The 15909-nt window shown below is 65.5% G+C and overlaps 1 protein-coding gene across 1 annotated transcript in view; it reads right to left on the bottom strand.

Annotated features, from left to right (window-relative positions):
• The window catches only part of ZNF236 (zinc finger protein 236), a 59898-nt gene that overhangs the window by 1346 nt on the left and 42643 nt on the right, over positions 1-15909 (bottom strand). The window contains exons 18-30 of the mRNA XM_054583792.1: positions 15594-15745; positions 13951-14166; positions 12329-12611; positions 11691-11794; positions 10189-10554; positions 9686-9831; positions 9360-9597; positions 8842-9018; positions 7176-7331; positions 6229-6416; positions 4798-4929; positions 2695-2892; positions 518-647 (exon numbers count right to left, since the gene is read on the bottom strand). Coding sequence (XP_054439767.1) covers positions 518-647; positions 2695-2892; positions 4798-4929; positions 6229-6416; positions 7176-7331; positions 8842-9018; positions 9360-9597; positions 9686-9831; positions 10189-10554; positions 11691-11794; positions 12329-12611; positions 13951-14166; positions 15594-15745 — 2486 coding nt within the window. The remainder of the gene's footprint in view (positions 1-517; positions 648-2694; positions 2893-4797; positions 4930-6228; positions 6417-7175; positions 7332-8841; positions 9019-9359; positions 9598-9685; positions 9832-10188; positions 10555-11690; positions 11795-12328; positions 12612-13950; positions 14167-15593; positions 15746-15909) is intronic.

Below are 15909 nucleotides of genomic sequence, written 5' to 3'. Positions count from 1 at the left end.
GCACACTGACTTTTACAAGGTGTTACCTGCTTCAGGCCGATTCGGACCCCGAGAAGCCGAGGGAAGAGGCCCCGGGTGGCTTCTGCGGGGCGTGGGCAGGGGAGGCGGGCAGGTTGCAGGGGACGGCAGCGAGGAGACCGGCCCTGCAGAGGCTGAGGGCGCAGGACGGTGGGGTGTGGGGCGGAAGGGGCCTGTGGGGGGTCCCTGGGACGGTCGCGGGGACACGTTTCTGTGTGAGCAGTGACAGATGGGCACGAGGCCGGGATGAACAGCAGACGTCCGCGGAGAGAGCGCGAGGGCCTGGGCGGGACGAAGGAGGGGAGCCCGCGGGGCCGCGGGGCCACCGGGCCTGGCCGCTTCTGCCTTCTGTGCTCACGGGGGAGGGCACAGTGGAGGAGGGCACAGTGGCCGCCGTGGGGATGCGGCGAACGCAGCCCTGGGGCTATAAAGCACACGTGTTGCCGTAAACCAGAGCCCCGCTGCCTCAGCCCCGGGCCGGCCCACGGCGGCTCCTCACCTGTGTGGATGCGGCTGTGCCGCTCCAGCTGGCTCGGTTTGGCGAAGGCCTTCTCACAGGCGTCGCACTTGAACACCCGGGGCTTCTGCGAGCTCAGAGAAGGGCCTGCCTGATGGGTCTGCATGTGCTCCTGTGAGAGGCGACACAGAGGTAAGGGGTGGCCGTGGCTACACGGCACCCCCAGGCTGGCCTGGAGGGGGGAGCAACAGGGAGCCCCAGAGGCCTCCCTGACCGCTGCCCGGAGGCTGTCACGGGGTCGTTCGTGGCGGGGCCTGGGGGAGGCTGGGCTCCGCTCTGGCCCGTCTCGGGGACCCTCGCCTGCGAGGGCCTGGATGCTCAGCAGGGCTGGCCGGTGTCTACGGGCCGACCCCACCGAGGCCGGTCTGGCGTTTCCCACTCAAGGAGACCCGGCTGTGGGCCTGGGGAGGCTGCGCCCCGCTTCCATCACATCGTGTCGCCCCCCCCCCCACCCCGGGTCTCCGCGGAAGCCACGCGGCCGGTCTGCACTCCCCCGCCCCCACCCTGGGCTCTGGGGGGGAAGGGCCTGGCCTGCGAGCCCCGTCCCCCAGGAGCGGGTGGGCCTGCCTGTAGCCCTGCACAGGAGACGCGCCGCCGCTCTCGCGCGCCTCGGTGAGCCCGGCCAGCCCCGTCCGGGGGGCAGGGGCGCGGGCAGACCCGCCGAGCACCCTGCGCTGTGGCCCCGTTCCCCTGTGCTTGCTCCCTCGCCCCGGCTGCCCCTGCTCCGGCCGCGGGGAGGCCGCGGCCCCCCTGAAGTAGGCTTGCCGCTGGGCGCGCGCATGTGTGGATGAGCACGTCCCTGGTTTCTGATACGACACGTCACAGGTTTTTACGTCACAGATCCCCGAAGGCCAGCCAGAGGAAGTGACTTGCAGGTATTAAAAAGCCAGGTTCAGTCCTTCGCGTTGTGCGACGCGTTTCAGGACGTCTGTGAAGAAGCTGCACTTCACGCAGAGTCACACACAGGTCCGGCACAGGCAACGGCCCTGTTTGGCTGCACAGCCACGAGCACCTGCCTCCGCACACAGCAGCGTCGCACCCCAGCCCGCCCTGCGACATCCGAGGTGAGGCGTTCAAATTAAACTACGAAGCGTGACACCCACGTTGCTACCCCGCCACTCACACCCTGGCAGGCCTTCCGGCTGCCGGACCCGGTGTGCTACCATACGTGGTTTAAAACACCCTAAGAAAATTTTTAACCACTTTTGTCCTACTTATCTCTCAGAGGATTTTTCTCTATTAAGCAGTATTACTGTAGTTACAATTTCTCTGTTGTCTGTAATGAGCTAAATAAGCGCTTTATATCCCTCGAAATAACCATGAACTGTGAGTATTGATGCTCTTATTTGAGGAACTAGGAGCTGCAGCTGCAGACGCTGCGTGACCGGCTGACGTCACGGGCCGTGCGGGTGGGTCCCACGGGCGCACGGCCGGCAGGCAGGACCCTCCGCCACCCGCGGGCACCCCCGGCTCGCTGCCACGGCCTTTGGGAGGGGAGCACGTCAGCTGACCAGGACCTCGGGCCCTCCCGGCGGGGCGCTGGCAGGGGCCTCCCTGACTCAGGAAGCGGGGCGGGGCCGGCTGCGGGCCTGCGGGCGGACCCCGGATCCCTGGCCGAGGGCTCCCAGCAAGGGAGCGCGGGGCCGCGGGGCCCACTGGCCCCAGAGGATGACGCTCTTGCCGCAAGGAAGCCGTGCCACCCCCCGGCCAGTCCCTGGGGTGGCCTGGAAACCCTGCTCGAGCTCAGCCCTGTTCTCGCCTCCGCCCCATGCACACCCCACCCTTAAGTCAGTCCCGCCCCCGCGGGCCTTCAGGTCACGTCCAGGCATCTGCAGCTATAAACAACGCTGCCACGAACCACGAACGACCGCGGCTGTCCTGTGCCGATTCCCGGGAGGGCGTCGGGCCGGGCACCTCAAGCACAGGCTCCCCGGCGACGAGGCTGCCCACAGACAGGGGCTGCCCGCCTGTCCCCATCTGCCACTCCGGGGCGTGCCAGGCGCCTCTTGTGGCATCAGACACTGTGGCCTGCACGTGAACGTGCCATCGGCTCATCGGTGACCAAACGCCCTGTAAGTGCACCTGCCTCTGCTGGCCTTTCCTCAAAGCCAAGGAGCGAGCAGGCACAAAGGCGCAGCACCGCCGGCGAGGGCGCCTACCTTGAGGTGGGTGGCGCGCTTGAAGGCCTTGCTGCACGCGGGGCACACGTGGATGCGCTCGCGGCCGTGCGCGTCCTTGCTGTGCTGCAGCAGCAGGGCGGACGAGGCGAAGCTGCGGCCACAGTCCGCGCATGGGTGCAGCCGGCCCTCCTTCTCGGGCGCGCAGCCCGGGGTCAGGTGCGCGGAGACGTCGGTCACCTGGGGCGGACGGGAAATGCCGGACTTTACTCCAGGGCGGGCGCACACGGACCCGGCCCAGTGCCCGCGGGTCCTCTCGGGCAGGGCCAGGGGTCTCAGAGCCCCATCACAACAGGACGGCCCCTGCCATGCAGGGATGCCTGGGGGTCCTGCCCGAGCCGGTTCCCAGGACAGAACCTGCTGCTGGAGGGCGGCCCAGCGGCTTGCCCGGCCCCACGCTGCTGCCTCGTCCGCGCGGGCGGGCTCCCTCCTCTGAGCAACAGGAGCTCACCCCAGCGCCGGCCCGTCGGGTCGGGGCAGTAGGATGGGGGCGTGTGGGGCCCACGGAGTGCCGGCTGCCTCGGCTTGGCTGCACCAGCACAGGGGGCGAAGCTAGAGCAGCCTCTGCTTTGGCTGGAGGTCTCTTTCAACAAACCGCAGCATAAACAACTGTCAGCTTTAGTCTGGATTAAAGGGTTCCCCCCACCTGCGGACCACGCCCCTCAGTAGCCTCTCTGACCCTTTCGCCAGAGGGAGGCACAGCCAGCCGACAGCAAACACCCAAACGCCCCCCACCCACACACACGCCCAGAGGACCCCCAGCTCTGCTTTTATAAACCAGCGGTCAGTTGTACAGATGAAGATTTGTATGTGATGACTTAGCGAAAGGAAACTATAAACAATTATAAAGAAAGCCAAGAGAATTTGTCAATGTTTTCACTATTTCCAGTTTGCCAAATGCTTTTTCACAATACTAGAATAGACAGAAATAGATAAAGTTTAAAGAAAAGTAACAATAAACGACTTCGACAAGGTGCTCTAATATCGGCTGGTGCTCCAACAAGGAACAGAACAAAAAGAAATGAAAGAGCGGGAATGGGGCGCGCGAAGGCGAGGCCGCCCTGCCGTGCGCCCCGGGGCTGCCGTGGGACCCCGGCCGGGCGTGCCTGCATCTATGTGACCGCGTGGTAGAAACAACATGGAGCAAGGTGCGTTCGCGGTGAGTGAAAAAGTCCGAAAACGGCTGCGATGAACAGCCCCCAGCGGCCCACAGGCAGCTCGCTGACCGCCGCCCCGCAGGGCCGGCTCGCCCTCCCCACCCGCACGCTGCCACCGCCGTCCGCGGACGGCCCCTGCTGAGCCAGCCGCTCCCGTGAGTGAGCACACGCAGAGCGCGTCCACGGCGCCGTGAGAGCCACGCATGTCTGAGCCCTGCGCCCTGTGAGCCCGTCGCTGAGATGCGTGTGGTCTTGGGGACCCCGAGAGCAATGCGGCCGTTTCACACACCGAAACCCGGCAGGACCAGGGGAGCCCCCTGCGCCGGCCGGGCTCGCCCCTGCGCAGGGCCTCCCCCACGGCGCGCCCTGTCTGCCGAACCTGCTGCGCGGGAAGCCTGGCGCCGCTTCCCGTCGGCGCCGCGGACCGCCTGCCGTAGGGAAAGAGGGTTGAGAGCCTTCTGTGTGTACAACTACCACTCACTAAACGTGTTGGCTCCCAACACGTGCATTTTGAGAAGCAAGACCAGTCCAATGACAGAAGGGTCATGTACGCGCACGTTTGTGTAAGAGAAATCTAACAACTCTGATAGGAATCAGCAAAGGTATTTCAGGAAAACGTACAGAAAGAACCAAACTCAAGTGAACAGCCCCATGAGATCTGCCTAGGGGGCAGGTATAGGAAGATAGTAACTTAAGACCAGACCCACACATCAGGGTTGCTGCGTCCCACTGTGTGGCGCACACGCCTTGGAAGAACCGCTGGCACCCGCGTCAGGCACGCGTGGCCCGGGGCCCCCCGCAGCGCACGCTGCCCTCCACCGTCCCGCACCCGCCGCCCGAGCTGCACGGCACGCCCAGGCCCTCCCGCCGTCCGTCTGCAGTCCGGGTTTTAACGCCGCCATGACCGGCCGTGAGGGACGCGCCATACCTGGTAGGCGATGTCTTCGCAGGTGGCAGGAGCCGGCTGAGAGGCGTGGCTCACGAGGATGACCTGCGGCGAGCCTGTGCCCCCGGCGCCCGCGAGCGAGGGGTCTGCGAGCAGGGCTGGGAACTGCTGGCCCTGCGGACGGGATCAGTTGTTCAGACGCTGTCAGGCGACAGAGCTGGGGCCGGCTCGGAGGCCGGGTTCTCGTGCAGTCGCTTCGGAAAGCGAGGGGGCGGTGCTCGGAAGGCAGCCACCACATCGGCAGCTCTGCTCGAGGTGTGCCCCCCAAACGGGGACCTGTGTCCCCGACGCCCCGCGCACAGGCGTGTACCGTGGCACTCTCCACAGGGCCGGAAAGGGGGAGCGGCCCCCACGGCCCGGTACCGGGACACACGGAGCGTGGGAGCTGCCCCTGAAACACCACTCAGAGTGGCCGACTGCTGTGCGTTATTTCTCACAACTGCCCGCGGATCTATGATGACCTCAGAGTGAAGTTTAACTAAAAAACGTGAATACAATGTAATTCACTAGTGCGCTGTTGGTCCTTCCATTGCAAACACTGAGGATCTGAACACAAGTGCCCTGATTCAACAGGCAGCTGGAGGCGGCGGCCTCACTGCGCATGTGTGAAGGTGCTGGTTTCTGGGGGGCGTCATCGAGGACCCTCCGTTTCTTTGCCACGTTGGGTCCACCCTGAAGTGGACGTCTCAAGGGCTCTCGCTCGCCCGGGGCAGGCGGGCCCTGTGCCCAGGCCGAGGGGGCGGAGCCCGGCTCCGGCTGCACCCGAGGCTTGAGGATGGGACCAGCGGAGGCTGCCAGCGGCTCATGGAGCCCCCGCTGCAGTCGCCGCGGATGGACTGCAGTCGATGGCAACTTCTCTCATTAACCCTGCCAAGCCTTCTGCGTCCTTGCTCGAAGCATCGCAGGAAATGGGACACTCCCCTGGCAGGGATGTGCCTGGCAGCGCGAGGGACTAACCCTTCACCGAGACCTCGGGGGCTACGCGTGCCGCTCAGGGAGCTTGTCTGCGAAACTGAACCTGCGCGCACGTTAAAACCTGGCACGTCGCCGTGGCCGTTGGGGGGCCGACCTTCAGAAAGTTCACAGCGCGCCAGTACGCGCGGCTCCTTTCTGTGACAGTTCCAAAGCACGTGTCCTTGTGTACACGTGGGACGGTGTGGAAGGGGTTTACCTAAAACATTCACCACGGTTCCCTTCGGGTGGTAGATTTAAAACAAAAAATTTTTTACGTATTTTCTTAACTTTCTCGTTTCCCCCTTTCTGTGTTTAACATGTTACTTTTCTAAAAATCGGAACCGCGCCATTTTGAAGGCAACGTTCAGACGACGCACTTCCGGAAGAACCGGGTCGCGAAGTGCCAGGCGCCCCGCGAGGGCTGCCGACGCACGGGACAGGACAGGCGCGCACACCCACCTGAGAAGCGATGTTGAGCGTGACCGTGTCCAGTCCTCCCGAGAGCAAGCCCTGCGTGTCGGCCAGGGTCAGGGTGACGCTGGCCTCGCCCCCGACTGCCGACGAGGACATGACCAGGCTCTGGGCGGAGATGGCCTGCGGGGACGCGGGGGCCGGGGAGGGGAGGCTGCCGGCGGCCGTGCTCAGCTCTAGGAGAAGGGCCGGGCGAGCACGTCAGCGGCGGGGTGGTGGGCACGGGAGCACGGCTGGTCCCGGGCGCGACCGCGTCACCGTCCGCACTGGCATCGTCTGAGCTTCTGAACGTGCACCACCCCCCGAATCTCTGATTCCGGCTTTACGGCAGCTTTTATAGTCCCTAAGGGTCTCCACACATAAACACTCTCTGCTTCGTTAAGTACAAGGGAGGGAAAAAAAATTGGAGGAGGAGGGGCCCTGTCTTGGGGCCGCCAGAGCGCCGGCCGGCACAGGCGCCATCGCCCCGGGCGTCTGGGTGCAAGCAGAGCGGGACTGCGGCTCTTGAACAACTCTCCCTGGGAAGCCGCTCGAGGGGTGATTTGTTTCAAAACCGAACCTCCTCTGCCGCCTCTGAGAGACATGCGACCGATCACAGAGGGGCAGCGTGAAGGGCCATCGGGCGGAGATCCCAGGCGCCCAGTTCCGTCACGGAGCCGAGGCCTCGTGCCCGGGGAACAACTCGGCCGAGAACCAAGGCGTTCGAAAGCCCAGCTCTGACTCTACCCTTTTATTCCTTAATAGGGAAAACCACCGACCGGCTGGTACCTCCCCCCAGAGAGCGGGTGTCCCCGTCTCGCCCCCTCCAGCCCCACCCGCGTGAACAGCGCCACCCAAGACTGGGCGGGGCCAGCACGGGGCTCTGCTGTCCCTGGCCGGCAGCCCAGGGCCCTGGCTCCCCCACGAGGCCTTCGGGCAAAGCGTCCGCCACGCACCTGAAGAGGCCAGCGCGGCGCTCTGGGCGAGGAGCTGGTCGTTGCTGATGGTCAGGGTGGCGCCGGCAGACTGGCCCCCGACGGCCGGCGCCGACAGCCTGATGGTGCCGTTGAGCTCGCCGCTGCCGCCGGGACTGTGCTGGATCAGGTCCTGACCTTTACAGACGGAGAGCAGCGGTGTGAGAGCGGAGGGTGACGCGGTGACGGACACGGGACAGACGCACGACGCGCGCGCACCGCCACGATCGCAGAAAGAGGTCGGAGCAAGGCCCAGCGGCCCCTTTCCCGCCGTGAGGAGGTTCGTCCCCATTTTTTAAGCTGTGTTTTCAGTGGCTTCTGAAGTGTTCTGCTCTAACTTAGCATTTGGGCACTTGGATCACACACTTTGTTGGCTAAAACTTAAGCTTCACTGAAAACATTTCCAAATGTGGTGGACGGCCAGGTGCAGCCAAGCGTGTGGAATGGAACAAAGCGACACTGCCCCCCTCAACGGGCCCCAGGGCTCGCCCTGCCGGGGGCCCCCACGCCGCAGAGGCCCCGGGAGGCTCTCTGGGCCCCGTGCGCCCGCCACCTGTGCTGGCCACGGTCCTGTCTGCCGCTGCAGCCTCTCAGCCCCTTTAACAGGCGCCGCGGCCCAAGAGGATGGAAACAGGGACGTGAGCGGAACAGGCCTGCTGGCGTGTCAGTGGAGACCAGGCCGGACGCTTCGGAAACAACAGACTAAGACGAGCTGCTTTAAAAAAACTCTGCTGTCAAGCCAGGCACAAGCTGCCGAAAACTGGAAGAAAAGCACTGGGGACAACAGGCGGCTGCCCTGGACCACGGCGCGCCAGGGGCTGCGGGCGCGGGCAGGGCCCGAGACAGGCGCACAGCCCTCTGGGGCAGCAGAGCTGCTCCGCCAGGTCCGGGGCTTCCCGTTGGAGCCTCCGTCTCACGCAGCTTTCCACGAACGACCCACTGAAAGACGCGAGGCCAGAGACCCTCGCCGCCCACGTGCAGGTGACGGGGAGAGGCCAGGGGCCCCGCCTCCCACCCGGGCTCCCGTCTCTCTCGGGCGCCTTAGGGACGGCTAACTGCCGGCACCATGTCACTGAAGGAAGACCTACGAGCGCTAACAAATATGCAGGGCGCCCGGTGGGGGCGAACGACTCGTGGGGGGCCTGACGCGAGCCTCGCCGCTGGGCAGGGGCCACGGGGGGCGGGGGGCGGCGCACAGGGCCCTCCGGCCAATCCCGGCACCCTGCGCTGCCGGGGAGCTTACACCCGGCTCTTTGCTTCTCGGTGCCTGAGCAGAGTTCACGGCTTCCCACCTCACCCAGGCAGCTCCGGGGGAACCAGGAGAGCGGCTCTCCCCCGCCCCCCACGACAAGCCATTTACACCGACGCTGCTCCCTCAGTTTGAGGGAGCACAGAGGGACGCCGAGCCCCCGCTCTGTGCTCCTTGCCGAACGCAAATACGTGAGGACAATCACCGACTGGGAGGATCTATCAGCCTTAATTTCTGTTACCAGATTTGAGCAGTGACATCGTTTTCACTAAACCTGAATTGCTGCCCTGACTTACAAACTCTGTGTACCAGCTCCACACAGAGCTGACCGTGCAGAAAAATACAGGTGAGACTTAAGCTGCAGGCGAAAGGATGCTCGGCTCACGGGGAAGGACTGACCAGAGATGGTGAGAGTGATTTCCTGCGGGGACCCCGAAGCCGACGTGGCGGGCCCAGCGGCCTGTGCCAGGACCTGGCTGAGGCTCGAGTTGTTGATGGTCAGCGTGATCTCGTGGGGGCCGCTGGCAGTAGACACCAGGCCTTGTGACGACATCACCTGAGCGAGGTCTTGAGTCCCTGGTCGTCAACAGAGAACAAGACAAAGCTGGGCTTAAAACACAACATTCACCTTTTCACTTTAAAAGCATTTCAGTACAACTTACTTCAAAATGTGGTAGATCTGAAACAGACCCCGTCACCTGTGAGGCCCGCGTCTATAAAGGCACGGAAGCCCCACGAGGCAGGCGGCCGCGGGAGGCCATCGCCCCCGTGGGTGCCGGGTCTGCGTGTGCGCACGGTGCGCGTCGCTTCCCGCGCAGGCTTTACCGACGGAAGAGGCGGTACTACCGCGTCCTAAACCCACACCCGCAGCTCGGGGCACGAAGCCAGCCCCCGCCCGAGGCCCCGGCGGCCCTTACCGCCGCTGCTGGTGGTCAGCACGGAGTCCTCGGACACCGGGCCGATGGTCAGGTTGGCAGAGGTCACCGTGGGCTGCAGGGACAGGCCTGAGAGGGGCTGGATGACGACGCTGGCGGGCACCGGGCTGTCCGCGGCCGGCAGGGAGGCGCCGTGGGAGGCCGCGCCGGGCTCCGCCGCCAGCGGCTGAGCGAGCAGGCCGGAGTGCTGCAAGGTCTGCTGCAGGACACTGGGGTCGATCTGGAAGGCAGCGCGGGGTCCGTGAGGCGGCCCACCCACCGGCTCGCGGGGCGGCGGTGGGGGGCGAGGGGGCCGCGCGGCGTCGCACCTGCAGCGTGATGTTGTTGATGCCGGACGCGTCGATCCCCGAGATCTGCACGTTGGGCCCCACCACGCTGGCTGCCAGCTGCAGCTGGATGCCCTCCAGGGCGGCCAGACTGCCGTCGCTCAGGGACACGGTCCAGTCGCTGCCGGCTGCCGGGGAGGACGGGGCGGACAGGGCGGACAGGCACCAGGACAGGCGCTTAAGCAGGAGAACCCCGTTTTCAAAGAGGGGTTTCACATGCACAAGTTTCATGTGTGTATCAACAGGGCCCGGTCGGTGACGGGTGTCGCCACCAGCACAGGCGCCTCCTGATTTCGCCGCCACCACACACGCCCTGTGACACGCGACGACCCCCTGACCCCCCAGAAGGCCAGGCTCAGAGCTGCGCTGAGCAGCCCGAGACGTTAAACAAGTCACGGCATCTTGTCAGGCTGTGACCCCACCCGCGTCCCGGAAGAGGAAGACAGACGCCCGCCCCACCAGCACGGCGGCCAGCGCAGCCCTACCTGACACGGAGCCGGGGAGGACGGCCTGGCTCACCAGCCCGGGCTGCAGCAGGCTGGGGTCGAACTGGCCGGTCAGAACCGCGTTGTTCATGATCAGCACGCTGGGGTCGGCGGGGGCCGGGCTCAGCAGGCTGGCAGGCTGCAGCCCCTCAGCCGCGCTGCGGGTCGCCGGCTTCCGGGCCTTCCTGGGGTCGGGCTTGTAGTGGCACTGCATGTGCGTCTTCCTCCGGCCGGACGTGCGGAAGCGCAGCTCGCAGTGCGGACACTTGAAGGGCTTGGCTCCCGTGTGCAGGCGCATGTGCACCTTCAGGCTCCCCTTGGTGGAGAAGGCGTTGCTGCAGACGTGGCAGCTGAAGAGCTTCTGGCCTGCGGAGGGGCTGGGAGTCAGCGTGCGGTCGTGGGCGGCGGAGGCGCGAGCGCGCAGGGCAGCCCCTCCCCACAGGCTGCAGGACATAGCATGGCGGAGGCGGGCTCTTGCGCCACGGCCAACAGTGCCAAGGGCGGGCTGACGTCGCAGGTCTGTGTGTTCCTTCCTGCGAGGCAGGCAGCCTGGAGCCGGCAGAGGCAGAAGCCGCCTGGGAGCCTGAGCGCCTGGCCGCGCGCCCGCCCGCCGTGTGCGGGGAATTGTCACACCCATGCAGGCCCACCCAGGGCCCGAAGACCCTGCGAGCAGGAACGTCCCGGCCTGGCTTCCCTGCACTCCTCCCAAAACCAATGCTGACGCTTCCCAGCGACGGGCAGGCCAGGGCCTGGGGCAGGGGCGCGAGGCCGGGGCATTTGCTCCAGGGGACTCTGCCCCCCCTGTACTCCCCCGACGCCAGGCACGGGGGCCGGCGGGGAGCCCCAGGGCGCGGCCGTCACCAGCGCGGCTGCCCCTGCCCTCGGCAGGCGGCATGCGGCAAGGCCTGGGGGCACAAGGCCAGGCGGGCCGGTGCCCGGGTCCTCGGCAGCTCGCAAGCCCACCCAGGACAGACACCGGAGCTCGGAGGCACGAGAGCAGCAGCGCCCAGCGAGGAGGTTCCGCCGCGCACGCTCCGGTATCTGCCTGCGTGGCCCAGTGCGGCCCCTCGGCAGCTCGGCAGCTCGGCCAGGGCAGTGGGGCGCCAGCCCTCGAGGGAGGCGAGGGGGAGAGACTGGCCATGGAGACTGCACGTTAGCATTTCCTCTATGAGATTTTTCCTCCGCGTGAAAACACCCACTCCCTACAACTGCAACCGGGTCTGCCGAATTCCAGTGCTTGCCAAGCCTCGACAGACCGCCCCTCTCCGGCCTCGCTGAGACTAGGAGGTCGGCTTTTTAAGTCTGAGAACACGAGCCGACGTCCCGCGGGACACCTGGGGCGCATCCCTTCTCCTCACCGTTCCGCAGACTACCTCCCCCCGACAGAAGGGAGAAACCCTCTTACAGCCACTTCCCACGGCCCCGGACTCGCACGCGCTCCGTGACTCCGGCCGCGCGCGCCGCACGCGCAGGCCACCCAGCGGGGGCGGCGCGACTCCCACCTGTGTGCGTCTTCACGTGGCAATCCAGGGTGGACTTCACGGTGAAGCTCTTCCCACACTCATCGCACCTGTAGGGCTTCTCCCCCGTGTGGATCCGCACGTGCCTGGCGGGAAGCATCCGCACGTCAGCGTCCCCCGCCTCGTGGGACACACGGTGACGAGCAGCTTCGTGGTTTTCGATTTACAGCTGCCCACACAAATGACACTCACGGGCACCGTGCACCGAACAAAGTTGGCCAAACAAAACCTTTATGCCTCACTCTCCACAAAAAGACACCACCGACAAACCCAAAAGACAACACAAAATCCGCAAAGCCACCGAGGACAGGGCAGTCCGTCCCTAAAACCAAAGCGTCCTCAAGAACCACGAGGCGAGAACCGTCACAGCCCCAGGGCACCACTGGGCTCCACTTTGTTTTGTTTTGTTTTTTACCCAGACCACAGTCCTAGCAGAAGTGAGCACCAGCAACCTACAGGGCAAGTTTCTAAGTAACACTTAAAAAGAACTTGCAAACTCTAAACCAGCTTGAAGCTTAACTCAGGGAAGTCACCGCCCGCTGGTGGACCCGGCTCAGGGACAGCTCCCCGAGGGTGGCGCCGGGGGCCAGAGGGACAGAGCGGACCCCGCGCGCGCCCACCTGACGAGGTCACTGGGCTTCTTGAAGCTCTTGGGGCAGTAGGAGCAGCAGTTGGCGAACCGGGGCTCTGCCTCCAGCTCGGCCTGCCGGTCCTTCATCTCGCTGACGCGGTCCTTCTCGGCCGCCGACTGCACCAGCACCTGCTCGGACACGGTGGCGCTCTCCTGGGGCTGGATCTTGGCCAGCTGCGCCGTCTCCTCCTCCGTGAAGGTGATGACCTCGGGGCGCGCCTTTCTCGCCGCGCTTCGCTCAGGGTTGTCTTCCTCTTCCTCCGCGCACACGTCTAAGCCAAGTGCAGGAATGGGGCGCGTCAGACTCTAGTTTAAAAACGGGCTTTTACCAGAACACACCGGACAAGCACAGACGGCGGAGCTGCAGGGGAGACGGCAGGGAGACTGCGCCCCCGCTGCACCGGGAGCCCGGGAGGGCCACGGGAGGAAAGCCCGCGGGGGGTGCGTCTCGGGGAGGGCCGCGCGTCGGGGACGCAGGGCCGAGGCCAGCAGCGCCCCGGCCGCAGTGTGCGCGGCGACCTCGGGGAGCCACACCCCCGGCCCCGGCCGCCCACACGGGCGGAAATGGTGGCCATCAACCAGGGAGACACAGCCGCCCAGAGGGACCTCGTCAGCAAACCGGCCAGCAGCCCCAACTGAGAGGACTGAGGAGAGGAAAATATACGTTCTTGAATGTGGACCTATGTACGTGAGCTGGAAGGATACACTTACCCCCGACTAAAACGAGAATGAGCTGCTATTAAAAGGTAATGGGAGGGAGACAGGTGTGGTTGCAGGCAGACCGTTCCTGCCGGGAAGGCTGAAGCCCTTGAAAGGAGCTCAACGGAAGCCCTAGCCAAGCCGACCAGGGCTAAAACCAAGCATGCAGCTTTAAAAAGTAACTGAGCGGTTTCTCTGCGAATACAGGGAGAGAGGCGGAGAAGACAGGAGAAACGGGGGTGTGGTGAGGGGCCTGAGGGAGGGGGCGGGGCGGGGGAGGTGACTCCTGAGGGACACAGCGCTTAGCAGGAATTCCAGAAGAAAACAGTGAACCCCGTTCCACACCAGGTCACCCCCGTCTGGAAGGGCCGAGGGGCAGCAGGCCACATGCAGATGGGGACTGGGCCACCCAGGTTGTCTGACGTGCAACAGGCTTGTGACAAAGCGAGGCCAGGCCCACAGGCCGCACGGTCGCGCGTCAACCACACGCATCAGTGCGGGCGGCGAGCCCAGCCTGTCCAGGGCCGAAGCGCCTGCCGGCCAGCTCCGCGCCGCCCCAGGGAAGGACGGTGCGGCACAGGACGGGGCTCCCGCAGCCGCCGGGGGGCGGGACCCGTGTCTAAGGGCGCCAGACACGCCCGGGCGGACAGCCGGGGAGGGGCGGCGGGCTGCGCTGCCTGCTGCGCGCGGACCCCTACGGCGAGGAGCAGGGGTCTCCGCTGCACGCGTGCGCCCACCCAGCGGGGGTCTGGGCGTTCGGCCGCGGTCACCAGGGAGGGGCCTCCCCGGATCTGTGCTTTGAAGAGTGCGTATCGCTTCCCTAACAAGAGCATGAACTTCATAGCGGACTGCACATTCATCACGCTACGCGAGCATCGGCTGGCACGCCGGGGACCGCCAGGCAGACAGTACCTCCCCCTCCGCCGGCCTCCCCCGGCCCCGATGAGGCGGCGGCGCCCGCCTGGTGCCTCCTCATGTGCTTTCTGCAGTGGACGGGCGTCCGGAAGCTCTGCTCGCAGAACGGACACCTGTGCGGCTTCGAGCTCGTGTGCGTCGCCAGGTGCCTGGTGAGGCTGCCGTTGGTGGTGAACGCCGCGCGGCACACGCCGCAGCTAAACGCCTTCACTCCTAGACAACAGCAATGAGGGACAGACACGCTCCGTTATCTCGATGATGCTCAGTGAGCCACGCGACTCAAGCCTGTTCACCAGCCAAGATCGCGTGTCGGGAGCCAGCAGAGGGGACTCTGACCGTGTCTCACTGTGGCCGCTCGCGAAGTCAAAGCTCCGAGACCTTGTTCTAAACGAGTGTCAGTCCCTCACCCCTGAGCTGGCAACGCGCGTGCGGCTCCACCGCAGAAGCGGCGTCCGCACCTCTGTGCTCGCACTCCCGCAGCGCAGGGCAGGCGGGGCCTTGGGACAGCGGCTCCGCGCTCCCGGCTTTATCCTCAGGTCTCAGCGGGGAGCCCCCGGCCCCCCGAGGACAAGGGCCCCAGCCGTGCGTCCCCCTGAGCGCGCTGCCTGTTCTGCCCAGGGCCGCCCAGACCCCCTGAGCAGCCGCTGATCAAGGCGCCGCCCCAGCAAAGTCGCTCACAGCGCGTGAGCCGCCTCTGCTGCGAGGGCCTCACCCCGGCCACCCGCCAGCGCCCCAGCAGCCAGCACCCTGCAGACTTGCCCCCAAAGCCCCCACCGCCTTGTCTGCTCTCGAGCAACACACCCCTATTTTCAGGTAAAGCCTTACACAAAACACTCGTCAATATTGAACAGATATGTTACTAACACGCTAAATGTACTGCTAAATATAAAAACACATTTAACTGCTAATTATATTGCTGTCAAGTAGCGTGTTAAAAAAACCCTTACAATTAAGAGTATACGTATCTAATTTTAAAATGGCATAAGATTAGAACACAACTTTTCTCAGTAAGCAGGTGAAGACAGGCTCAACACCACCGGCCACTAGAGAAACGCAGCGCGAAGCCAGCGTTAGACACCCGTGCCCACCCCTAGGCACGGCCTTAGCGCAAGGACAGACGTGAGTGTGGACGAGAAGCGTGAGCCCGAAGCCCCCGCCCCTGCGGCCGCTGCGGAGGGCAGTCGGGGAAACTCCAAGGTTTCACAGCGCGGGCACCGGCCCGAGCGGTCCCACCGCCCCACACAGAGACGACTGGCGTCCACACAAACCCCTGGGCAGGCGTCCACGGCAGGGCCAGGCCCGATGGCCCCAACCCGGCCGCCAAGTGGAGACGCGGGCGGCGGCCGCCCCCCAGGCGGTGGGACGCCGTGGGCTACAGGAGGCAGTGGCGCCGAAGCCTGCGCAGACGAGCACAAACAGGGCGCGTGCTGGAGCCAGCGACAAAGGCCACCGGCTGTGGCCCCCCATTCCCCGGAGCTGCCCGAAGGGACGGGCGACAGGCACGGGGGGCAGGCCCGTGCTGCCCGGGGCTGGGCCCGCGGGGGGTGGGGGGACCGTGCTGGGACCGGACGGCGGCCATGGCTGCGAGGGCCGCGCCGCCCCCGCCCCTGCCCCCGCCCCCGCGCGCGGCAGACAATGACCTGTGTGTGTCTTCTCGTGGGCCTTGAGGACCCCGGAGGAGACGAAGCCGCGCCCGCAGAGCTTGCACTGGTAGGGCTTCTCCCCGGTGTGGGACCGCACGTGCTGCTTCAGGTGGCTGGACTTCTTGAAGCCCTTGTGGCAATAGTCACACCTGGAACAAAGGCAGGCACAGGCCCCGTGACCGCACGGCCTCGCGAGAGGCGCCGCCGGAGACGGTCTGCTGCCATCGCCAACCCGCCCCTCTGGAAACTACGCGAAAAACCTGAAAGACAGGAGCAGTAACTCAGTGCGTCGGTGTTAAACCTGATCGATAAG

Source organism: Pteronotus mesoamericanus, unplaced genomic scaffold (genome assembly GCF_021234165.1).
Source record: "Pteronotus mesoamericanus isolate MK-2021 breed Mesoamerican mustached bat unplaced genomic scaffold, CSHL_Meso_final contig_74, whole genome shotgun sequence".
NCBI classification, from domain to species: domain Eukaryota; kingdom Metazoa; phylum Chordata; class Mammalia; order Chiroptera; family Mormoopidae; genus Pteronotus; species Pteronotus mesoamericanus.
The sequence above is the reverse complement of the archived record's forward strand: the minus strand, read 5'-3'. Positions and strand labels throughout refer to the sequence as shown.